The sequence below is a fragment of the Somniosus microcephalus genome, chromosome 14 (assembly GCF_052327205.1).
Source record: "Somniosus microcephalus isolate GS21.2 chromosome 14, FLI_Smic_1.0, whole genome shotgun sequence".
Lineage (NCBI taxonomy): Eukaryota > Metazoa > Chordata > Chondrichthyes > Squaliformes > Somniosidae > Somniosus > Somniosus microcephalus.
In genome coordinates this window covers 2,636,651-2,663,259 of record NC_141000.1, presented here as the reverse complement: position 1 = coordinate 2,663,259, position 26,609 = coordinate 2,636,651, and the positions used below count along the sequence as shown (strand labels likewise).

Sequence of the window (26,609 nt, the reverse complement as noted above, 5' to 3'; positions counted from 1 at the left end):
TTCTGGAAGTGGTGCCAGAGAAGGGCCAGAGGCGGATCCTTAATGTCTGAGAGATTGAGTTATGAGGAAAAGTTCGTAAAACTAGGGCTCATCTTCCTTGATCAGAGACGAACGAGGGGACCTACAGAGGGACATAAAATACCGAGTGGAATGGCGAAGGTTAATCCTCAGCACTATTTCCAGTTAAACTGCAACTACAGGCCAAGGGATGTGGGTACAAATTAGGCAGAGGACAGTTCCGGATTGAAGAAAAGCAAAGTACTGCAGCTGCTGGATATCTGAAACAAAATGTAAAACGCTAGAACACTCGGCAGGTCGGGTATGGACCCTTCCTCACAACTCCCTGCCCAGGTCTGGCAGTGTCTTTGCTCTCTCCACAAGCTCAGGCCTGATTTCGAGAAGCACTTCACACTGAGTGATCAATACCCAGAGTAGGGGAGTGGCGGCTCAAACTCGAGCCCTTCAAGATGCTGCTGGGGGGAGGGAACATTAAGGCCTAGAAATTCATCTCGGCCGATGGCGCAAATCGGGCGGTATTGGATCGGTCACCCATTATGCGCAGAGCCTGATATTCAGCTCCCTCTCCCTCTCGCGGTTTCCCCCCCCCCCGCGCGCGCTCTTGCCCGCCCTCCCTCCCCCTCATGCTTGCTTTCCCTCTCGCGCGCTCTGTTTTTCTCTCTTGCTGTCTGCCTGGTGAGATCTCTTGCCTTTGTTGTCTGTCCTATTGCCTCAGTGTAGTCTCTCTCTGGTTTTCTCCTTTTTCTGTCTCTTTTGTGTTTGTCTCCTCCTCCCTCCCTTATTCCTCCTTTTCCCCCCCCCCCCCCCCCCGCCTCCCTTTTCAACCCGAATTCCACAGATACACAAAATGAGGTGGTAGTGTTACTGACCCTAGGAACGAGTAACCTTGTGTCTGACACCACTGAAGTCAGCGGCATTATTTTCAAGAAGGTGAGCCCACTGGGAGAGACAGCTCTTGGCTGTAAACCAGACAAAGGTTTCCATTGTTCTGCTCCAAATTCTGAGCAGGTGAGCAGTGTGACTGCACAGTCCCCAGCCTGCCAGGAAATGCCTTTTCTCCTTTTTCCCCTGAAAGGACGGGAAAATTCATCCAGGGAATTTGGGTGGAGATTGTGATTGGTCCAGGAAGACTTGGTTCTCTGATTGCCCAAGTCTCGGTGTCAGCTGGTCTCCCATACAAAGAAGATGATGAGTAACCAGATCTGGCATGGTGACCCTTCAGGACTTGCATTTGATGGCATCGCCCTTGGAAGAGAAAGGGCTCCAGCAGGCAGTTGCTGCAACATTACTGGCCTTCAGGATAGTCTCCGTGCTGGAGGAAAATACTTTGTTAACTCGTGTCATGATTATAACTTGAGCAGTTGGGATGTGCCACTGGTTTTATCGCACTTCCAATTCCTGTCAAATGAAGGACTGGCTCCAGAATCACTAATCTAATTACTGCAGGCTCCGTGCTGGCAGGCACAGCAGTGAAGAACATAACCGGGTGTGTGCAGGGCTATGGGGGGTCGACTAACCTGTCTTCATTCCGTTTTTCAGATGCGACGTTAAACCAAGGCCCAATCTACCCCCTCAGGTGGACGTAAAAGATCCCACGTCTGCTATTATAAAAAGAGCACAGGAGTTCTCCCCAGTATCCTAGGGCCAATATTTATCCCTCAACCAACATCACTAGAACCAATGTGTCAGCCATGGCTCAGTGGGCAGCACCCTCGCCTCTGGGTCAGAAGGTTGTGGGTTTAAGCCCCACTCCAGAGACTTGAGCACAAAAATCTAGGCTGGCACTCCAGTGCAGTACTGAGGGAGTGCTGCACTGTCTGAGGTGCCATCTTTCAGATGAGATTGCTGTTTGTGGGAGCTTGCTGTGCGCAATTGGCGGCAGCGTTTCCAACAGTGACCACACTTCAAAGTACTTCATTGGCAGTAAACGCTTTGGGACATCCTGAGGTCATGAAAGGTGCTATATAAATGCAAGTCTGTCTTTCTTTCCGAGCAAGTTGATTTTCAAACTCTATGAACCCAAGAGTTCCTGTAGCCTTGAGTTTCTTTATTTAAGATTATTTTAATGGCCTTTGTTTTGGGAGGAAGGGTTAATGAACTGTACATAACTGTGGATGTTGTCATGTGATAGAACAACTCTTGGCTCCGTCCTTTAATACTCAGTATTGTTTTGAATTCTGCTTGCTCAGGAAATCACCAGTGCCAAAGTGTTATCGCAGTTTTACCTACTGTTTCTTCAATGGGAAGTGCGTGCCACTTGATTAGCAGACACAACAGTTTATCTCTTTTGCATGAAGGAACTTGACCATTCTGGCTCGTGATTGGTGTTCCTGCGGAGCACAACGTCAGTCTCAATAAACATCGGTTAGCAAACTTGCTGTTCTTCTGGCAGGAGGTGTTGGGTCTCAGTGCTGCCATCATGGCCACCTCTTGAGACGACACACTGCCAGGTTCTGCTGCAGGATAATTCCCAGGCAATGATTTGAAACGGTTGCCTTACTTGGACAGCTTAAGATGAGGTAAATCTGTAGAATGAGGGGAGCCCCAGGGTAAACATGTTGGGCCGGCGGGGGGGGGGGGGGAAGCAAAATGGCAGATGAAAGAATATTTGCGCTGATTTTCTTGGTTCCCTTTCTGCTCCTCACTGGACTATTTGCTGACTGCCCATTATTTTAATTCATAATTTTAGAACTTTGCAATTGGTATTTGATTCATGTGTTCCCTACCTAGTTAATTGGAATTTGTTGCTGTTTATGAATTATGTTTGTTTGAGCCAAATGGGGTGCACGCATGGCATAGAAATTTGCATATAGACTGATGTGACAATCAAATAATGGACAAAATGTGCACTGGAAGCACCAGGGAGGGTCAGAGGAGCAGGTCCTAGCTCTGGAAGCACCAGGGAGGGTTAGAGGAACAGGTCCTGGCTCTGGAAGCACCAGGGAGGGTCAGAGGAGCAGGTCCTAGCTCTGGAAGCACCAGGGAGGGTCAGAGGAGCAGGTCCTAGCTCTGGAAGCACCAGGGAGGGTCAGAGGAGCAGGTCCTGGCTCTGGAAGCACCAGGGAGGGTTAGAGGAGCAGGTCCTGGCTCTGGAAGCACCAGTGTGCAAGTTTTTATGGGATCTCTGTTTCATATTTAATAGAGGTGCTCAAAATTGAGAGGTTTTGACATAGTAAATTGGAAAAAACTATTTCCACATAGTGAGTTGGTAACTAAAGACATAAATTTAAAATCATCAAAAGAACATGCTTGTATTTATATAGCACCTTTAACATAGAAAATGACCCACGGTCCTTCTCAGAAGTGTTATCGGGCAAAATATCGACACACAACTGAAGAACTAAAGGAGGGTCACCAAAAGCTTGGTTAAAGAGGTGGGTGTTAAAGAGGATCTTAAAGGGGAAGAGAGAGGTGGAGAGGTTTACGGGGAATTCTAGAACTTGGGGCCTAGACAGCAGAATGCATGGCTGTTCATTATTTTTACAAGAGTTACAGAATCGTAGAAATTTACGGCACAGAAAGAGGCCTTCGCCCCATCGTATCCGTGCCGGCCAAAAGAGCTAATCCCACCTTCCAGCTCTTGGTCTGTAGCCCTGTGGGTTCCGGCACTTCAGGTGCATATCCAAGTACTTTTAAAATGTGATGAGGGTTTCTGCCTCTACCACCCTTTCAGGCAGTGAATTCCAGACCCCCACCACCCTCTGGGTGAAAATAATTCTCCTCAACTCCCCTCTAATCCTCCTACCAATGACTTTAAATCTATGCTCCCTGGTTATTGACATCCCGGCTAAGGGAAATAGGTCCTTCCTATCCACTCTATCTAGGCCCCATCAGAATTTTATACACCTCAATTAAGTCTCCCCTCAGCCTCCTCTGTTTCAGAGAAAACAACCCCAGCCTATCCAATCTTTCCTCATAGCTAAAATTCTCCAGTCCTGGCGACATCCTCGTAAATCTCCTCTGTACCCTCTCTAGTGCGGAATCTCACAGGAAACAACCTTCCGGTCACAAAGTCATCCGTTGACCATTACCCTTTGCTTTCTGCCACTGAGCCAAGTTTGGATCCAACTTGCCACTTTCCCTTGGATCCCATGGACTTTTACTTTTCTGACCAGTCTGCCATGTGTAACCTTGTCAAAATCCATGTAGACTAATTAAATTCACTACCCTCATCGACCCGCCTTGTTACCGCCTCAAAAAATTCAATCTAGTCATACACTACCTTCCCTTAACAAATCCATGCTGACTGTCCTTGATTAATCCGTGCCTTTCTAAATGATGATTAATACTTTTTCCAACACTGAGGTTAGACTGACTGGCCTGTAATTACTCGGTCTATCCCTTTCTCCCTTTTTAGCAATGGTACATTAGCAGTCCTCCGGCACCACACCTGTTGCCAGAGAGGATTGGAAACTGATGGTCAGAGCCTCTGCAATTTCCTCCCTTACTTCTCTCAACAGCCTGGGATACATTTCATCTGGGCCTGGCGATTTATCTACTTTCAAAGACGCTAAACCCCTTAATATTTCCCCTCTCGCTATGTTTATTTCATCTAATATTTCACACCCCTCCTTAACTACAATGTCTGCATCATCCCTCGCTTTTGTGAAGACAGGCGCAAAGTATTCATTAAGAGCCATAACCACGTCTTCCCCTCCAAACACAGCTTACCTGTTTGCTCTCGAATAGGCCCTATTCTTTCTTTAGTTATCCTCTTTCTCTTTATGTATTTATAAAACATCTTTGGGTTCTCCTTGATTTTATTTGCCGATATTTTTCCATGCCCTCTGCTTTCCTCATTTTCTTTTTAATTTCACCCTGTACTTTCTACACTCGACTCGGCTTTCTGCAGTATTTAGCTCTCGGCATCTGACATAAGCTTCCCTTTTTTGCCTTATCCTACCCTGTATGCTCCTCAACAACCAGGGGGATCTAGATTTGGGAGTCCCACCCTTTTTCTTTGGGAGAACCTATTTGCTCTGAACCCTCACTATCACTTCCTTGAATGCCTCCCACTGCTCTGACACTGATTTACCTTCAACATTGACTCTGGACCTCAAAGTCTTGTGGCTTCAGGTCAAGCATGGGCAAGGAAACCTCCTGCTGATTACCACCTACCGCCCTCCCTCAGCTGATGAATCAGTACTCCTCCATTTTAAACACCACTTGGAAAAAGCACCGAGGGTAACAAAGGCGCAGAATGTACTCTGTCTGGGGGGCTTCAGTGTCCATCACCAAGAGTGACTCGGTAGAACCACTGCAGACCGAGCTGGCCGAGTCCTGAAGTACGTGGCTGCCAGTCTGGGCCTACAGCAGGTGGTGAGAGAACCAGCACGAGGGAGAAATCTACTTGACCTCGTCTTCCCCAATCTACCTGTCGCAGATGCATCTGTCCATGACAGTATTGGTAGCAGTGACCACCGCACAGTCCTTGTGGAGATGAAAACCCGTCTTCACACTGAGGACACCCTCCATCATGTTGTGTGGCACTACCACCGTGCTAAATGGGATAGATCCAGCAGCTCAAAACAGGGCGTCCATGAGGCGCTGTGGGCCATCAGCAGCAGCAGAATTGTATTCCACCACAATCTATAACCTCATGGCCCAGCATATCCCTCACTCTACCATTACCATCAAGCCAGGGGACCAACCCTGGTTCAATAAGGAGTGTGGAAGAGCATGCCAGGAGCAGCACCAGGCGTACCTAAAAATGAGGTGCCAACCTGGGGAAGCTGCAACACAGAACGACATGCATGCTAAACAGCGGAAGCAGCATGCCATAAACAGAGCTAAGCAATCCCACAATCAACAGATCAGATCAAAGCTCTGCAGTCCTGCCACATCCAGTCGTGAATGGTGGTGGACCATTAAACAACTAACGGGAGGAACAGGCTCCATGAATATCCCCATCCGCATCCTCAATGATGGCGGAGCCCAGCACGTGAGTGCAAAAGACAAGGCTGAAGCGTTTGCAACTATCTTCAGCCAGAAGGGCCGAGTGGATGATCCATATCGGCCTCCTCCTGAGGTCCCCACCATCACAGAAGCCAGTCTTCAGCCAATTAGATTCACTCCACGTGATATCAAGGAGCGGCTGAACGCACTGGTTACAGCAAAGGCTGTGGGCCCCAGACAGCATCCTGGTTGTCATGCTGAAGACTTGTGCTCCAGAACTAGCCGCGCCTCTAACCAAGCTGTTCGAGTACAGCTACAACACTGGCATCTACCCAACAATGTGGAAAACTGCCCAGGTACGTCCTGTCCACAAAAAGCAGGACAAATCTAATCCGGCCAATTACCGCCCCATCAGTCTACTCTCAATCATCAGCAAAGTGATGGAAGGTGTCATCGACAGTGCTATCAAGCGACACTTACTCACCAATAATCTGCTCACCGATGCTCAGTTTGGGTTCCACCAGGACCACTTGGCTCCAGAACTCATTACGGCTGTGATCCAAACATGGACAAAGGAGCTGAATTCCAGAGGTGAGGTGAGAGTGACTGCCCTTGACATCAAGGCAGCATTTGACCGAGTGTGGCATCAAGGAGCCCTAGTAAAACTGAAGTCAATGGGAATCGGGGGGAAAACGCTCCACTGGCTGGAGTCATATCTAGCACAAAGAAAGATGGTTGATGTGAATGAAGGTCAATCATCACAGCCCCAGGACATCGCTGCAGGAGTTCCTCAGGGCAGTGTCCTAGGCCCAACCATCTTCAGCTGGTTCATCAATGACCTTCCCTCTATCATAAGGTCAGAAATGGGGATGTTCGCTGATGATTGCAGTGTTCAGTGCCATTCACAACTCCTCAGATAATGTAGCAGTCCGTGCCCACATGGAGCAAGACCTGGACGACATTCAGGCTTGAGCTGATAAGTGGCAAGTAACATTTGCGCCACATAAGGCAATGACTATCTCCAACAAGAGAGAGTCTAACCACCGCCCCTTGACATTCAATGGCATTACCATCGCCGAATCCCCCAACATCAACATCCTGAGGGTCACCATTGACCAGAAACTTAACAGGACCAGCCACATAAATACTGGCTACAAGAGCAGGTCAGAGGCTGGGTATTCTGCGGCAAGTGTCTCGCCTCCTGACTCCCCAAAGCCTTTCCACCATCTACAAGGCACAAGTCAGGAGTGTGATGGAATACTCTCCAATTGCCTGGATGAGTGCAGCTCCAACAACACTCAAGAAGCTCGACACCATCCAGGACAAAGCAGCCCGCTTAATCGGCATCCCATCCACCACCTTAAACATTCACTCCCTCCACCACCGGCGCACCGTGGCTGCAGTGTGTACCATCTACAAGATGCACTGCAGCAACTCGCCAAGGCTTCTTCGGCAGCACCTCCCAAACCCGCGACCTCTTCCACCTAGAAGGACAAGGGCAGCAGGCGCATGGGAACACCACCACCTCCAAGTTCCCCTCCAAGTCACACACCACCCTGACTTAGAAATATATCGGCGTTCCTTCATCATCGCTGGGTCAAAATCCTGGAACTCCCTCCCTAACAGCACTGTGGGAGTACCTTCACCACACGGACTGCAGCGGTTCAAGAAGGCGGCTCACCACCACCTTCTCAAGGGCAACTAGGGATGGGCAATAAATGCTGGCCTTGCCAGCGACGCCCACATCCCAGGAACGAATAAAAAAAAGTAGCTGCTTCCAGTCCACGTTTGCCAAGTCACATCTCTGCTTCATAAAATTGGCCTTTCCCCAATTGCGATCTTTTATATTGAAGTATTGTGCATGTAGTATCGATTAAGGTGAAAAATAGCAAGGAGCACTACAGTTACATGTGTATTTTTCAATTTTTATCTGATTACCCCTCTGTGAAGCACCTTGGGATGTTTTGCTACATTAAAGTTGCTATATAAGTGCACGTTGTTGTTGAGTTGGCAGTTTTTCTGAAGATGTTCATCTGCTTTTGCTGATTTTCTAAGTTGACTTGTGTGGGCAGCATAACAGGTCAGGCGAGAGGCTGGGTTTGAAGTCTGTCCCACAGATAGCAGAATACGGCTGCAAGTAATTCAGGCTCCAGACACGGATGTATGATTAGGCCAGTGCAGAAAGACGTTCTCCAAGGATTTGCAACACTGTACAGGCAGCTTGGTAACTTTATCCTGCAGGAAGACACGAGGATGACCCTTGAATGTTCACAGTGCTTTCTTACCTACTTTTTGCACGGTCATGTGGCAAGCTATCTGTGTGAAACAGAATCGCAATGTTTAAGTTTGGAAGCTGACCAGTTAACCACGGTATTTTAGTGTTTCAATTAACCTGTTGTAGTGCTGAAATTCAGTTCGAGCTGTGCATGATTTATGGCCACTGTCTTGGTAACGTCTCTTGCTGAATATTGTAACTCTGACAGATTAGGTGGGCCGGTCACATGGTCGATCCCGTCCTAGATGGGCGGGGGGTGGGGGCGGTGGGTCGGGGTGGCTTCAGGATGTGGTGTCATAACATCCCAATGCTGTTGTACCTCATTTAGAGCAAAGGTATAAGATCCTCGTAACACTGAATTCTCGCTATCACCAAAATGACACCTTCGAATACTTATAAATCAAACGCTTCTTATCCCATCAGAACTTTTTATTTAGTGTCATCTGTGTATTGCCAACACTGGAAACCATTCCTCCATCCCACAGTTACACTAGGTTTGTGGGAATCTGTAGTCTTTATTTCCATGTATTTAAAAAAAAAAAAAAAAATCAAAATAGTACGCTAGTTGGTGACGCATCAGAGGAGGAAAGAACTATTGCAAAGCACTCAGTATCAGGCCTTAATAGCACAAAGTAAGGACCGGTGTATCGTAATTGTTAAGTCTGTGTGTTCTAGTTGTATTTAAGATTAATTACTGACACAGACTACAAGAATAACGTTTCAACAGGTCTTTACTAGTTGGAGGTCAGGGCTATACTAACAGCAATATCACTACACAGTACTTATAGACCGGCGGTCACCACCGGTATTACGTATACAGCAGCCAGAGAAAGTAGTACATCTCTTAAGGTGGAACAGGCTTAAGTTCTCTTAAGGTGGAACAGGTTACATACACCACAGTAATCCCTGGATTAGAGATAGGAAGGGCGAGGCTATGGAGGGATTTGAAAACAAGGATGAGAATTTTGAAATCCAGGCGCTGCTTAACCGGGAGCCAATGTAGGTCAGCGAGCACAGGGGTGATCACGGGTGAACGGGAATTGATGCAAGTTAGGACACGGGCAGCCAAGTTTTGGATGACCTCAAGTTTACGTAGGGTGGAATGTGGGAGGCCAGCCAGGAGTGCGTTGGAATAGTCAAGTCTGGAGGTAACAAAGGCATGGATGAGGGTTTCAGCAGCAGATGAGCTGAGGCAAGGGCGGAGACGAGCGATGTTATGCAGGTGGAAATCGGCGGTCTTAGTTATGCTGCGGATATGTGGTCGGAAGGTTGCGAACAGTGTGGGTCAGCCTCTGACAGATGTTAGGGAGAAGGATGGAGTCAGTGGCTAGGGAACGGAGTTTGTGACTGGGACCAAAAACATTGGCTTCGGTCTTCCCAATATTTAATTGGAGAAAATCTTTGCTCATCCAAAACTGTATGTCGGACAAACAGTCTGACAATTTAGAGACCGTGGAGGGGTCGAGAGAAGTGGTGGTGAGGTAGAGTTGGGTGTTGTCAGTGTACATGTGGAAATGTACAGCGTACAGCTGTGTTTTCGGATGATGTCGCCAAGGGGCAACCTGTAGATGAGAAATAGGAGGGGGCCAAGGATAGATCCTTGGGGGACACCAGGTGTAACGATGCGGGAGCAGGAAGAGAAGCCATTGCAGGTGATTCTCTGGTTACGATTAGATAGATAAGAATGGAACCAGGCGAGTGCAGCCCCACCCAGCTGGACGACGGTGGAGAGGCGTTGAAGGATGGAGTGGTCAACCGTGTCAAAGGCTGCAGACAAGTCAAGAAGGACGAGGAGGGATAGTTTACCTTTGTCACAGTCACAAAGGATGTCATTTGTGACTTTGAGAGCCGTTTCGGTACTGTGGCAAGGGCGGAAACCCGATTGGAGGGATTCAGACATGGAATTGCGGGAAAGATGGGCACGGATTTGGGAGGCGACAACACGTTCAAGGACTTTGGAGAGGAAAGGGAGGTTGGAGATGGGGTGGTAGTTTGCAAGGACAGAGGGATCGAGGGTTTTTTGAAGAGAGGGGTGATGACGGCAGATTTGAGGGAGAGGGGGGACAGTACCTGAGGAGAGGGCACCTTTAACAATGTCAGCTAACATGGGAGCCAGAAAAGGTTGGGTGGTCAGCAGTTTGGTGGGAATAGGGTTGAGAGAGCAGGAGGTGGGTCTCATGGACAAGATGAGCGCAGAGAGATCATGAGGGGAGATCGGAGAGAAACTGGAGAAAGAGGAGTTCAGGGCTAGGGCAGGGGGGAACCTTAGGGGAAGGAAGGGAAGTGGCAGAGGCAGCTGATCGGATGGTCTCAATCTTAGAGACAAAAGTCCATGAGCTCCTCGCACTTGTTGTCGGCGGTGAGGGTGGAGGAGCCGGGGAGGGGGAGGGGTTTAAGAAAACAGTTAGCAGTAGAGAATTGGAGCCGGTCAGCTTAACATCGGTGGTAGGAAAAATAATGAAATCCCTACTAAAGGAGAAAATAGAAAAACATCCAGAGACTGAAAATATAATAATGAATAGTCAGCATGGATTTCAAAAGGGAAAGTCTTGCTTGACCAAATTCATTCAATTCTTTGAAGAGGTAACAGAGAGAAGACGAGGGTTATGCAGGAGATGTAGTTGCTCTAAAGTTCCAAAAGGCCTTCGATAAGGTACCACATAATAGACTAATGAATAAGGTCAGAGCATGCTGAGTCGGGGGGCAAGTAGCAGACTGGAGAGCTTGCTGGTTTCAAGATAAAGCCTAGAGCAGGGGTAAAGGGTGGCTGTTCACAGTGGCAGAAGGTGGAAAGTGGGGTCCCACAAGGATCAGTGCTGGGACCAATGTTGTTCACAATTTATATTAATGATTTAGACTTTGGAATCTAAAACACAATTTCTAAATTTGCGGATGATGTCAAATTGGGGGTGGGGGGATAGTCCATACCGAGGAGGACTGCAACAGATTACAAGAAGACATAAATAAACTTGCAGAATGAGCAAATAATTGGCAAATGAATTTCAACACAAGTATGAGGCAGTACATTTTGGTAAGAAAAATAAGGAGGCCACGTATTACTTGGAAAATAAGAATCTAAATGGAGTAGAGGCGCAAAGGGATCTGGAGTACAAATACACAAATCACTAAAAGTAGCAACATAGGTTAATGCCATAAAAAAGCAAGCCAAGCACTAGTGTTTATATCTAGAGGGATAGAATTGAAAAGTAGGGAAGTTATGCTAAACTTTTATCAAACCTTGGTCCGATCACACTTGGAGTACTGCGTACAGTTCTGGTCGCCATATTATAAAAAGGATATAGAGGCACTGGAGAGGGTGCAGAGAAGATTTACAAGGATGATACCAGAAATGCGAGGGTATACATATCAGGAAAGGGTCTCTCTCTTTCTTGAATAAAGAAGGCTGAGAGGTGACCCAATAGAGATCTTTAAAATTATGAAAGGTTTTGATAGAGTGGATACAGAGAGAGTGTTTCCACTTGTGGGGAAGAGCAAAACTAGAGGCCATCAATATAAGATAGTCACCAAGAAATCCAATAGGGAATTCAGAAGAAACTTCTTTACCCAAAGAGTGGTGAGAATGTGGAACTCGCTACCACAGGGAGAGGTTGAAGTGAATAGTATAGGTGCATTTAAGGGGAGGCTAGATAAGCACATGAGGGAGAAGGGAATAGAGGGTTATGCTGATAGATTTAGATGAGGAAAGACTGGAGGAGGCTCGAGTGGAGAATAAACGCGGCATGGACTGGTGGGGCCGAATGGCCTGTTTCTGTGCTGTATATCCTGTGTAATGAGGAGAGGTGGATGAACCTGGGATTGGTTACTGTGGAGAAGAGCGGGGGAGATGTTACGGAAGTTTTTACGGTTCTTCTGGAATCGATGAACTGAACCCTGAGAATATATTTGAGGTTGGCACAAACTCTGGAGCCAGGGTCCTGGCTCAGTCTTAGAGGGAGGGGCACAGACAGTTCACATTGAACCTGGGCGAGGGCAGTGAGTGTGGGAGGGTTTAGGGGAGGATTGGAATAGATGTTGAGAATAGCCCGTTTTACAGCTTTGTAGTTTATGCTGCTTGCATTTGTTCCACTTATTGGGTTTGTCAATAATTAAAATCTTGGTCTTGAATTCTTCAGTTGGAATTTCTCGTGGTTTGTGTCTTTCCCTTATCTGTTTCTTTCAGCAAAAATCATTTTTTGATTCATTGTTTGTCTTCCATTTTTCAGGGGATGAATTTCGTTGCTGGGTATTTACTTATAGTGACCAAGGATGAAGAGAAGTCTTTCTGGTTGTTAGACGCCCTGATTGGAAAGATAGTACCTGGTACGTCAGCTGAAAATGTGTTGTCATATGGTGCAGGTATTCCTGAAGCACGATCACTTTGTTTCACGTCATGCTTCTAGTTATAAACTCTGGCAATGCCCCTGTTTAAAAAATGCATTGATTGGACAATTCGGCGATACCATCATAGTCAGGAATTTCCCCACTCTGCCCCTTTTAACTTGGTGCTGGACCTACCACAAACTCAGAGCGGGAGGAGCTCGGAGGAAATTCTCGGCCTTGTGTTTCTATTTTGGCTCCTTTGCAGTTATTTTTAACGGAGTGACTGCTGCCAACGACCGGAAGCTGCACAGAAGCGTGCTGCGTACTCCCAACAACCACAAGCATGATGTTTCTGCTTTTTTTAAAACGAGCCCGCTCCCTCCCCGGCTTTTTTTAAAAATGTAACCAACGCTCCCGTAATGAATCGGAAGTGCGAATCGGAAGCGCGCATCGGAAGCGCGCATCGGAAGCGCGCGTGCGCAGAACACTTCTATGCAACTTCCAGTTCGTTGGCAGCATACGCGTCCCATTTTTAAGCAGTTTCTCAGATTCCATTTCCCACATCCATCTCCTGTAGGGGTCGGAGGACTGGATCTTTACACTGCAGTAAACGTTGTCCAGGCCCAGGTTCTACATAAATGACCGGGAAGTGGGGACAACAGCAAAGCTATCCAGAGTTTGCAGACCAGACCTTTCTGAAAGGGATTGGAACCGACAGAACCAACACTGGGGAGCTGGGCTGATGAGTGGTGGATGTCATTTAATGTGGATAAATGGAATGGCACGAGATGGGGAAAGGGTGATAAACAGTGGCAATACAATCTAAACGGGATTCTACAGGACAGGACACAGGAGAGGGGTTTGGGGAACTGGTGGATCAATCGCTGAAGCCATCAGCATAGTGTGCGTCAGCAGATTGGGCCTTGGGCTGTATAGCCAGAGGAATAGAACACAAGTCTCAGGAAGTGACCGAGTTTGTACAGAGCTCTGATCCGGCCCCACCTGGAGCACTGGGTGCAATTCTGGGCCCCATATTATGAGAAAGACACCCAGGCACTGGAGAAGGTGCAGGGAAGGGAAACTAAACGTAGAGCTGGGATTAGGGACCAGACAGGGTGGAGAAGACCAAGCTTAGGGATGAACTTGTAGAAGGATTTGTTAATGTATAGAAGGGTCATAAAGGAAAAGACAAGATAAACATCAATATATTTAACATAGTCACTGATTCTACAAGAGGGCAGAGCCTCAAACATAGAGGAAGGGTGGAAAGACAGTTCAGCTATAAGTACTTTGGGGGGGAAAATTCAGTTGGTTGCACCACCCGTTAGCACCTTAAGAGGGCGCTAAGTGGGGCGCAAACCAACTAGCGCCCGGGCACGGCACTGCCCACGCCTCCTGCCAAATTCAGCGGGAGGTTAGTGGTGGCGCTAACCGTTAGCGCTGCGCCGCTGGCGATGACATCATCGGTGTGCGCAGCGCCCCGCTCACGCCCCGGCCGCGATCTTCGAGAGCGCCCCCTGATTTACCACCGGACGCTATGTCCGACAGGGTCAGGGTGGCGTACCTGCGGCCGGGGAGGCGCAAATTAAAGGCGAGGTGCGGGGCGCCCATTTTTGTTGCTGGCCACCTGCCTGCGCTCCCATCCCCAGCCTCCGGAACCCCCCCCCCCCCTGCCCTGCAGAGTGCCAGCTGCGCTCCAAGAGCCCGGCACTTCTCTTGGGTGCCGGGCTCTTTTGCCTGCACTCCCGATCCCCGGGGGCCCAGCTGGGCCCCGGGTCGCGCTGCACAAGGCCCCTCCCCTTTAAGAAGGGGAGGAAGGCCTGCAATACCGCAGCGCGACGTGCCGCAGCGTGTGGCGCTGTGGCACGTAGCGCCACGATATTCACTCACAGCGCCCCAAGAGGCAGGCGGGGCACCTCCAGTAGTGCCCCGCTTCCCTTTGGGGGTGCAACCGACCAATTTCTGGCGCGGGGGCGCTAATTTTTCCGGGGCGAAGTTAGTGCCCCAAACGGGGCTATACTGAATTTCTCCCCCTTTGTGTGGAATGAATGGACTGCACAGGGAGTGGGTGCGGGCTGGTGGGTGCAGGCTGATTGTATCAGCAGCTTCAGGGGAGCATTGGGTAAGTAGCTGGATTTGATAGATGGGTATGAATTTGAAATGACCTATCCTAGATGTGGGGACCAGTCACATGGCTCTGGGTGGTCTTTCTGGTCTTGTACATTGTTACATTCCTGCATTCACCATGCTCCGATTACAAGTTTCCTTTTAATATTTTTACTTCAAATCTTTCACGTACCCAAGAATTTGAAAATTTCACATGGTGGTTTCATTTTATAAAAAAAGAGCTTAAATAAATTATCTAACATTTGAATTCGTGTGACTTGGCTCAGAAAATTTCTCTAAACTGGAATCTGTGTATAATGCCAACTCGCCAGTCTCACAAAGGGAGGGCCAGAGCGAATCGCACACACAATAACATTTAAACTGCAGAACCTCTTCAGAATCCCGGCAGGCTAGTCGCGTTACACATCGTTCGCTCTCGGTCTTGGTTCACTTTCAGTGATGTGCGTTAACATTTCCTGCAGCTTATCTTTAGTGAAGAGGGGCTGTAAGATTGATGAAAATATAATAGCTGGCAATGCGATCTATCCCGCAAGAGCCAGCGGTGCTATGGAAAGCTGAAGCTCACTGAACGCCCAGTGTGCTGGACATGCTGTAATGTGGTCTTGAAGTGTGTGCAGCTCTGAGGCTGAACTCCGACCATAAACTAGGCTGGTCACGGACACACTTTATGTAAATTAGGGGGACTGTTCCATAATGCAATTGGAGTATCTGAGCAGTGCGCCTTATGAAACGGGCAGTGCACGAGGAGCCCCTTCCATAAATTGGGTCCCTTTAGCTTGAGCAGGAGTGACGTGCAAGAAACAAACTTGCAGGCAGCTGCCTCACACTGGGCCCCCCATCTTGTGCCTTCCTTTCTAACACTTGTGACATTTTGAGCCAGTTCACCTTTTAAAAGTTGCTGATTTGTTCCTCATTTGCGTGTTTAAAATAAAATCTAAATATATTACTTTAATTGTTATTAACCTCAACACTTTCCAACAGGAACATGAGCTTGTTCCATTTAAAGTAACTCTTTAATATATTAAACCGTGTACAGTATAATGGAGCCAAGTCCCTCCTGGGATTCCCGATTCCAGAACGGTGACCCTGGAAATGTTAGGAAGAGAGATCACTGAATCTCGGTGAAGCCAGTACCTTCTGCAGACAAGTAGACTTGAGTTGTGGGGCGTCGCCTTGAGTGCCACATCATTGAGGTGTGTTGGTCATTACAAGTCAGGAGCATATTTGGTCGTGCGAATTGTTTTAAGGTCTGACCAATGGCTGGGCCTTGCTGTGATTTTTTTTAAATATGAAGTGTCCAGCAGTCAAACAATTGAAAGTGGCTCAGTGTATAAATGCACCAACACTTAGTGATTATACAGTCAATAATTGTGAGTGACCGCAAGCTATGATCTTAAAAGAAAGTTTAGATTCAATTAAATAAAAACAGAAAATTCTGGAAATATTCAGCAAGTCAGGCAGCATCTGAAGAGGGAGAAACAGAGTTAACGTTTCAGGCCGATGACCTTTCATCAGAATTGGAAAAAGTTAACAGGTTTTAATCAAGTAGAAGGGCAGGGAAAGGGGGAGGGGAGGAAAGAACTGAAGGGAGGGTCTGTGATAGGGTGGAAGGCTGGAGAGATTAAATAACAAAAGGTGGTCTCCTTTTCCCTGCCTCTACACTTGCTTAAAACCTGTTGCATCTCTAACTTTTTCCAGTTCTGACGAAGGGTCATCGACCTGAAACATTAACTCTTTTTCTCTCTCCACAGATGCTGCCTGACCTGAGTATTTCCAGCATTTTCTGTTTTTTTTCAGATTTCCAGCATCTGCAGTGTTTTGCTTTTGTTTTGGATTCAATGACTCTGGAATTAATCAGTGCAATAAAATTGTGGAAAAGGGAAATATATATACCACACGGACTGCAGCGGTTCAAGAAGGCGGCTCACCACCACCTTCTCGAGGGCAACTAGGGATGGGCAATAAATGCTGGCCTTGCCAGCGATGCCCACATCCCATGAACTAATTTTTTTTTTTTTTAAAGGAAGGATTAGGCTCTTAGTGACTAGGAGAATTGGGAGCTTTATCCAGTGTGTACTGAGATTAAAACTCAATTTAGTCAAGGTCAGTGTGATGTAAGTACTGACTATATGGAAGGATCTGTGCTATGGAGGTGTGTGTTGAACAGGTGCCTGTGTCCCACAGGTTATTGCAGCCTCCCTCTCCTTCCATTGGTGTGACGCTCAGATTATTTCCACGGCATAAATTGGAGGAGTTAAATTAATAGAAACAGCAGGTATTTCTCCAAATCCACAGTTGTAGGTAAGATCAGGAGCAATGAAAGTCCAAAGAGAGACGGTTAATGAGGTTGGTCCCACAGTATTGCTACCCCATTGCTATTTAGGGTTTCTGTCTGGGCACGACTACAGGACATCAGCTATATCTGGGCCAATGTAACCAAACAGGGAGGGGCACCTCACCTCTAACCTCCCACATTATAAAAGGTATCAAGGCTGTTCACCATTCTATTGCCATATCTATTGAGAAGGTTCCTTGAAGATGTCCCTGGGACAGGTGCCAGAAGTATTTGAAATGTGAGAAGCGACGGACTGAGATTCATTTTAAGAACAGTGACTTGGTTGGTTTGCACTCTCGTCTCTGAGTCAGAAGGTTGTGGCTTCAAGCCCCACTCGGGACTGGAGCAGGCACTTTAGGCTGACACTTCCTTTTGGGCAAGTTGTTAATCCCATTTGCCTCCGTTAGGTGGACGTTGGCGATCCCATGGTGCTATTCACGTTAAGATAGTGGTCAGGAGAAAGAATCCAAGTTGATTTCCCCCTCTTTCGCCCAGGAGTATTGAGGCCAGTTTTAGTATCGTCACTGCTCGCTGTCCGTTAACTCAGCACAGACTGGGGATAGGACCAGGGATATGGCTGGTAGCAATGCCTTGTGACGACTAATCTTCACTAGGTGTGGTGAGGCCCCCTGCACACCACATCACAGATACAGATCAACCATGATATCAAATGGCAGAACACGCTCGAGGGGCTGAATGGTCTCCTCCTGTTCCTATGAATGCTGCACTATCGGAGGTGCCGTCATTCAGATGAGACGTTAAACCTCGCCCCCCTCCCCCGGTCTGCCTTCTTGGGTAGATGTACTATTTTGAAGAGCAGGGGCGATCTCCCTGGTGTACTGACCAATACTTACCCATCAACCAACATCACTAAAACAGATGATCGGGTCATTTATCACACAGCTGTTTGTGGGACCTTGCTATGCACAAATTGGCTGCCTTGTTTCCTACATTACAACAGTAACTACAATTCTAAAGAAAGTACTTAATTGGCTGTGAGGTGCGTTGAGGCATCCTGAGGTCTTGAAGGGTGCTATATAAATGCCTTCCTAAACTGTAAATTGTGGTAAAACTCAAATGCTTTAACATGAGCTCTTTGAATATTGGTTTAATGGCGTTTTTATGGAATGTCTTTGCTATTCCACCAGAAATACTGACCTGTTTACTTTGCAATGGGCTAGTGCATTGTTATAATAGCAGAGAGACGAATATCACTTGAACTTGCGAAGCACTGTCACACTTAACATTTGGAAAGCCCAGTTTCAAGGCGTAAATTGGGGAGAAATAGAAAAAGTTGCAGGATATGGGGAAAGTGCGGGGTGTGGGGCTAACTGGATTGCTGTTCGACAGAGCTGGCTCAGATTCAATGGGCCGAATGGCCGCCTGTGCTGTATGATTGTGTGATCGCTGTTGTAGGTGCAGGGCAGCTGCGGCTGGTAGATTCCAAATTACTTCCAATCCGAGACTGGACGTATAGGAGAGAAATTCTAGGTGCTGAAGCATTTTGAAAGTGAGGCAGTAAAGCTGTCATTGAAATCTTTGCCCTCTGCAAATTCGACACTTGTCATTCTTTTTATCTAGAAGTTTTAGGAAAATGCAATTTGAAAATGTCTGTCTTGTTCACTATTGTGTTAGTGTGTTTCTGTTGAAAATAAAATCTCCACAGGAACTTGAAAAACAATGAGGCACAAATTTGTTTTATGAAATAGGCTTTGTAGTGTTACTGTCAGTTAGTCATAAGATCTTGGCTCTTGGGGTTTTCTGTGTCATTTATGCTGTTTACTGGAACAGCCGCACATATACGCACCGAGCAATTCCATACCAGTGGTTAACTCCTGTGGACTGTATCCTAATGAGAGTAGGTTTCATGTTTATGTTGGTATCACTAAACAATTACATTAATGTATAGATTTAAAATATATATATTCAGCAAGTAAATAGGCTAGTTGAAATAAACATATTCAGCTAGTGGCACGACGAGGCCTTGGACAATGTGGACCACTTTCCATACCTCGGGAGCCTTCTGTCAACGTTGATGACTAAGTCCAACACCGCCTTCAGTGTGCCAGTGCTGCCTTCGGTCGCCTGAGGAAGAGAGTATTTGAAGACCAGGACCTCAAAGTTCATGGTCTACAGAGCAGTAGTGATACCCGCCCTCCTGTATGCTTCAGTGACATGGACCATGTACAGCAGGCACCTCAAAGCACTGGAGAGGTACCACCAACACTGTCTCCGCAAGACCCTGCAAATCCATTGGCAGGATAGGCGCACCAACGTCAGTGCTCTCGCTCATCCCCAGCATCGAAGTTTTGACCACGCTCGATCAGCTCCGATGGACAGGCCACATCGTCCACATGCCCGATGCGAGACTCCCAAAGCAAGCCCTCTACTCGGAGCTCCATACGGCAAGAGAGCCCCAGGTGGGCAGAGGAAACGCTTCAAGGACACCCTCAAAGCCTCCTTGAAAAAGTGCAACAGCCCCACCGACACCTGGGAATCCCTGGCCCATAACCGCTCAAAGTGGAGGAGAAGCATCTGGGAAGGCGCCGAACACCTCGAGTCTCTTCGCCGGGAGCAAGCGGCAGCCAAGCGCAGGCAGCACAAGGAGCGCACGTCAACCCAAGCACCCCACCCACCCGCCCCTTCAACCACCGTCTGCCCCACCTGTGACAGTGACTGTAGGTCCCGCATTGGACTCATCAGTCACCTGAGAACTCATTTTTAGTGTGGAAGCAAGTCATCCTCGGTCCCGAGGGACTGCCTAAGAAGAGATTATGATGATTCAGCTAGTAAATGAGCTAGCTAAGAGAGAGATATTCACTTAAGCAGACTGGGGAGAGAGATATTGAGTAAAGGAACTAAGTGAGTTAATATATTCAGCCAAGAGGACTGCAAATGAGCCTGTGCAGCACTTTCAGGTTTGTTGGTGTTGCTTTGCTTTACTTTGTAGATGAAGCCCATAATGGAACAGCGCAATACTATGAGGGTGTCCCATCCTCCCGAGTAACGAGATTTCAATGATCCTGCTGTAAACCGAAGCACAGAACTGTCCAAATTCCTGCTGTGTATGTTGGTGGCAATGATGCAGCTTCCTGCTTTCAGGGCCACTCCATTTCATTAGTTTAACTGCAAAGAAGCCTTAGTGTGACTGGAGGGGCTCCCCTCGGAGCGTCGCGGGAGGGAGTGTTATGGGGCGGCTCCTCTCGGAGTGCGAGTACTTTGTTAACATGCTATGTTGCTTTTGGAGCCACTGCAGCTGGAGGCCCAGGGATTAGTTGTATCTGCTGAGAACATGTGACTGCCTTACAAGGCAACTGACCCGAAGTAACCAGTTGCCCTGCCACAGCACATTAACTGCTCTGTAAATCCCTTCTCTGATTAGATGTGATGGACTGTGAGCTGATTCCTCGGGATGTGGATGTATTAGGTTGCCAAAACAAAGCTGCAAACAGCTTCTCTTTGATGCATTCATTCAGCATACGAAACAGAACCACAGGACTAACCGCAGAGGGAGAGAGGCGCTTTCTCGCTTAAAACTTTTGGGATCATTTCATTGAAACAGCAACAATCTTTTACCGCCTGCTCTTTGTATTTTATCACTGTACAAAGATTGCAGTGATTCGGCAACTGAGATCTGTGAAATTGACCAACTTCACACTACACAAAGTGCAGGGACAACTGGAATTTTCAGTTACAACATGCTGCACTAAAATAAGCAAGTAACAGAGGCCCGGTGTGAGCAGGGGCTCCCTGCGGCCGGGGTGCGAGCGGGCAGCTCCCTCTGGGATGGGTTACGAGCTTAGGGATTTATCTGTCAGCCATTGACTCGACAGACACGTCCATCGATGAAGAAATCTGAGTATGCTGTTGAAAATTCCCAATTTCAGGGACATGATTACCAATACGAGGTTTGCCGTTCAGACTTTCCTCAATATTTGAGTTTTCACCAAATGCCTGAATCCAGTGGCAGTCCCTCTGAGGCTGGGAGCTGAACTTTCCCAGGATATGTACTCAAGCCACGAGTGGAACTTGTGGAATTTCATTATAAGCTTGAACAGCTCATTTGCATTGCTTCAGGTACATAGGAACAGGAGGAGGCCATTCAGCCCCACGAGTCTGTTCCGCCATTCAGCCCCACGAGTCTGTTCCGCCATTCAGTGAGATCACGGCTGATCTCAGCTTCATTTACCCGCCTTTGCTCCATATCCCTTGATGCTCTTATCTCAAACATCGATCAATCTCGGTCTTTAAAATGTGGACGGGTATAGGGAGCACACTAATGGAGAACAGGAAATTTGTGTGCAAGCCTCTCGACCCAATAGCATCTTTTGCTGAGGCCAAAGAGGCAGGGGACTAAGAAGTGAGGGGCAAAAACGATGGGACAGCAAACCCGAGGTGCAGGCAAGTGACCGGGCAGCCCAGCACCTGAGGGTTGAAGTGGGGATGCAGGATGGTGAGATTCTGTCACTGCACAGGCCTTTCCCACGATCAGTGCAGCTAACTTGCCAGGAGGTGAAGCCATGTTTCAGGCCACAGCTGTCTGTTATTGTCGATGGATGTGCCGGCCCTACACTGTGGTCGCTGCAGATGGTACAGTTCTGTATCTGGTCCTCTGTTGAAACATAGAGAAAGACGTGCACTTACACAGCACTTTTCACAGCCTCAGGACGCCCCAAAGCGCTTTGCAGCCAATTAAGCATTTTTGGAGTGTAGTCACTGTTTTAATGTGGGAAACGCCACAGCCAATTTGTGCACAGCAAGGCCCCACCAACAGCAATGTAATGATGACTAGATATTCTGTTTTAGTTGCTGGTTGAGGGATAAATATTGGCCAGGACACTGGGGAAACCTCCCCTGCTCCTCTTTGAATAGTGCGGATCTTTTATGTCCACCTGAGAGGACAGACGGGGCCTCCAACAGTGCAGCACTCCCTCAGCCCCTGGAGTGAGACTTGAACCCACAACCTTCTGTCTGAGGTCAGAATGCTACCAACTGAGTGACAGCTGACAACAGACCCTGTGAAGACAATACCTTGCAGCTGTTGCAGGTGGGTCTGACTGCTTGTGAGTACAGTTGGCTGTGCCAGTGTGGTTTTGCTGGCTGATCACCCTGGCATGACTTGTCTATATATGCGTCAGAGAGCAAGACACACTAATCAACTGCTTCTGAAGAACCAGCCAACAGTGGGGTTGGTCAAACATTCACATCTAATGGCATCATCCAGTGTGCCATCCCAGCTCCCTTTGGGAACTGGATCCTCTGCACGCTCCTGTTTGCTCAAACAAGGCCCGATTTCCCCTGTCTGCAGACGCAGGTGTGAGGATCCTGGCGGGTGGGCACAAAGCACCTCTCGTGTGTTCCTCTTTGGGCATCCCTGTTTGCTGCTCTTCCTGTTGGAAAACCAATGGTGAGAGTAATGATGCTAAGGACAAAAAAAACCCCGCAGAGGTTCATTAGTGCCGGAGAAGTGACAGTGGTACCACCTCAAGCCTGTCCACCGCCCGTGCAAATGGCAATACCCAATGAATGTTCTCCAGCAGCTATCTATAGCTAGCGCCAAGGTCATGTTCTTTCAATCTGTAATCTTAATACCGTATAATGATTAATACCTTATAATGACTTGTATTTTCCTGGGGATGATTATCAGAATTAGTGCTTGCAGGTGAAGGGACTGCGTATCACAGCTTATTAGTACACGATGAGATTCACGTCCAGCCTGGACTGATGAAATGGAAGGACTCGTCTCTGCTGGCTGTCTTTTATAAAATCAATTTGGATAGTATAATTATTGTTGTTTTCTTTACCAAACTGCACCACCTCACACTTGGACATTGCATTCCATCGGTCTCTTTACAACATCTGATCAATATCTCATTGCAATTTCCTTTGGTCTTCAAAAGAACTAAGTAGACCTCATTTTTTGGGTGTCATATGTAAATTTTATCACCCTTTATGGAGATGCAGCATTCTATTTAAGCAGGCAATATCCCAGAATCCCCAGTGCATCCATTTCACGTGAGTGAGATGTGTCAAGTCAGGAGATTCGCTTTTTAATGAGGTTTCACTTGGGTAAGTGTCGCACAGCCTCATTTTCTCTCTTAAATTGTACCTCATAAACCAGGTGCAGTGTGATCTGGGTGTATGTCGTTTAAACCTGGCAGACACCTGGCATAACTCTGGGCTACTAGTCCAGCACCATAACTACCACCCCACCCCAGGTAAAACCCAGCAATAAAATGATGGTCCTTTAACTTTGGGTTTCAGAAAATATTGTAACATTTTGGGTTTTATTGGCATTGCCTGAGCTGAATTTTGTCAGTTTGTAAAATTCTTATTAATTCTTATGTTCTTATTTCTTGTACATCAAATGCAGCATTTTTGGTATTACAGCCTGCAGTCTGGCAATGGTAGTACCAGTTGTGATCTGAAGTGTTACCTAGAGGGGTGATTCTGGCTGTATCCTCTAAAATATCCCAGAAACAGCCCTCTTTTTTATTTGTGTGTAATTACCAGGGTCAATCAGCAAATGGCCATGCCCTTAAAACATCTTCAGCCATCAATATCAACAGTCTCCTTTGCTTTCAGTCCATGTGGATGGAAGACGCATTGTGGTTCTATTACTGTAAATCAAAAAGGCTTTTTGTCCATGCACAGACCTTGGCAAGAGGGGGATTCCTCTTGTTAGCAAGGGTGGGTCAGTCAGAGACACACAAACAGGCTCAAGAATGGCAGAGTGAACACATTGTATGTCATCTAAAGGCAGTTCCTTATCATAGAGACAATTATGTTGTAAGAGAAGTCAGCATAAAGTAGTGACAAAGTTGCATATTTTTTATGGTACAAGGACCAGTAGGAAATGTATATATCTCACTGGAAAACTATTCTGTATTCGCTTCATTCCTATATTTCATGTAAAATAAGCTAGTTTTGTTTTATCATTCCTCATCCCATCCGAATCCTTTTCATTCCACCTTCCATAAAGATCGGAGAACCCAAGTCATGTCACGTGGAGATCATAGACCACTTGTTGCGGTTATTGAATACTATGTTACAATCCATAGGTCACTTGATTGTTTAATGGGAAATTGGGCAATCTGAGCGCACTCCAGATCGTAAGGGATGTGAGGCCCACCTTTGGGAGTGATCAGTCACACTGAACACTGGAGAATATTTTGTTTGAACAGTTCACTCAATTTCTGAAATATCCTAAACTGCTTGCGAGGAGCAAGCTGTGTTTCCTCTCCTGCTGAATTGCTATCTCTTGTTTTTGCCAGAATTTTACACTCCAACAATGATCGGGCTAAAGACGGATCAAGAGGTTCTGGCTAAGCTGGTTAAGATGAAAGTCCCTGCAGTGGCTGAGTTAATGGAAAAGCACAACGTGATGTGGACCTTGGTTGTGGCACGATGGTTCATCTGTTTGTTCATTGACACTCTTCCCGTGGAGGTAAGCCCATAGGAAGGAAGTCCCACTCCTGCTATACCACTATTGCTAACAGTTTTACAAATCTATCCTGTTCATTATCGCAGTGCCAGCTCTCCTGTAATTTTGTTTTCTTCCCATGTGATTGGAGTGTTTTTTTAAAGGTTATGTTTGCCAATGTTTATAACATATATATTTAACCCATCAGAGAAGTTGCTCCCAAAAACAGAATCTCTGTCAGTTGTGTATTTAAATCTTGTTTTTAAGGTTTAGTTCCCAGAGGACGAAGGGTCACAGGCACCAGGAGTACAGTGAACAGTGGCACCCTCTCCTGATCACCTGCCCTGGGCCACTGGTCTTGCACTGGCTACAAAAATGTCCGTCTTATCTGCCTGGCCCTTGCATAATGCTTTAATCGGTGGTAAACTTATTATCTAATCTGCATGATGTCCATCCCTCCCTATTCCTTTAATGGCGTGTAAGTGTGGAACAGTAATGTTTGAAAAGGTATATTTATGTGCAAACCTTTATGGTAAATTTTAAAGAGGATGGTGCCACCAAGTGGGTAGGTGAGGTGAGTGGTCTGTGTGTACACTTCGGTGAGCTCATGCTCCTAGTACTCCTTCTCAAAGCTGTCAATCCTACTCTACCTCTACTTGCCATGGTTCCCAAGGCTGTACCAGGAACTGGGAATGATAACTTTGATACAACAGCATCAGTCCCAGGAGGTTACTGAGTCAGTAGTATTACTGGTGGGGAGGGTGTGTGTGAGGTCGAACGGAGCACTGACGGGCTTTCCTCACCTTCCTTTTGGTATGGCCATAATATAGTATTCCCCCTAAAAAAGCAAATGGGTTACTGGGGTTTATAAATAGAGGAATAGAATTTAAAAGCAGAGCGATCATGCTGGAACTTTATAAATCACTGGTTAGGCCTCAGCTGGAGTATTGTGGACAATTCTGGGCCCCACACTTCAGGAAAGATGTAAAGGCCTCAGGGAGGGTACAGAGGAGGTTTCCCAGGATGTTACCAGGGACGAGGGACTTCAGTTATGAGGAGAGGTTGGAAAAGTTCGGACTGTTCTCTTGGAACAGAAGATTAAGAGATGAGCTAATCGAGGTTTACAGGATGATGAGAGGTGTTGATAGAGTCGATCGAGAAAAACTGTTCCCCCTGGTGAGGGGGTCAATAACCAGAGGTCATAGGTTCAAAATCATTGGAAAAAGATCGAGAGGGGAGATAATGGGAATTTTTTTTCACTGAGTTGTGGGGATCTGGAACGCTCGACCTGAACAGGTGATGGAAGCTGATTCCATCAATAATTTAAAAGGGAGTTGGCCGGTACCCGAGGATGAGGAACTGACAGGGTTAGGGACAAAAAGCAGGGGTGTGGGACTGAGCACGACGGATCTTTCTAAGAGCCAGCACAGGCAGAAACGCCTATCTATTCCCCTTACAATAGAATCCCCTATCACTATAGCTCTCCCGCTCTTTTTCCTCCTGTCCTGTGCAGCAGAGCCACCCCTGGTGCCAGGAAGTTGGCGGCTGCTGCTGCCTTCCCCCGATAAGCCATCTCCCTCAACAATATCCAAATTGGTATATCTGTTTGAGAGGGGGATGGCCATAGGGGACCCCTGCACTACCTGCCTGCGCCTACTACTCTGCCCGGCGGTCACCCATTCCCTTCCTGCCTGTGCAGCCTTTACCTGCGGTGTGACCAACTGATTAAACATGATATCCACGACGTCCTCAGCATCGTGAATGCTCCAGTATGTATCCATTCACAGCTCCAGCGCTGCAATGCGGTCTGCCGGTAGCTGCAGCTGGATACACTTCCCGCACACATGGTCGTCAGGGACACAGGAAGGGTCCCTGATTTCCCACATAGTGCAGGAGGAGCATGCCACGGGGCTGAGCTGTGCTGTCATGACTTACCCTTCAATTAATTTAAATTAAATTAAATCAAATCAATACCACCAATTACACTACAATTAAATGATATACTCAAGTTTGTGTCTACTTCACGGAGACTGTGCCGGCATGTCCCACCCCAGCTGACACTCACTGCACCACAGATCTCCAGCTCCTCCATCACCTTGTCCGTGTTCCTCGGGCTGCTCAGGACAGTGGAAAATGGCCAGTTTCATCCCGACCTTGTGGCCCTGAGGGAGCTTGCCATGAGCTAGCTGAAGTGGTCACACTGTGTAAATGGTGCA

General features: G+C 47.3%; 1 protein-coding gene across 4 annotated transcripts in view; it reads left to right on the top strand.

Annotated features, from left to right (window-relative positions):
- grtp1a (growth hormone regulated TBC protein 1a) overlaps nt 1–26,609 on the top strand; it is a 70,987-nt gene that overhangs the window by 35,767 nt on the left and 8,611 nt on the right. For all 4 annotated transcript variants that reach the window (XM_086006124.1, XM_086006123.1, XM_086006125.1 and 1 more), the window contains 2 exons: nt 12,412–12,508; nt 24,245–24,417. In XM_086006124.1, the coding sequence (XP_085862250.1) occupies nt 12,412–12,508; nt 24,245–24,417 (270 nt within the window). The remainder of the gene's footprint in view (nt 1–12,411; nt 12,509–24,244; nt 24,418–26,609) is intronic.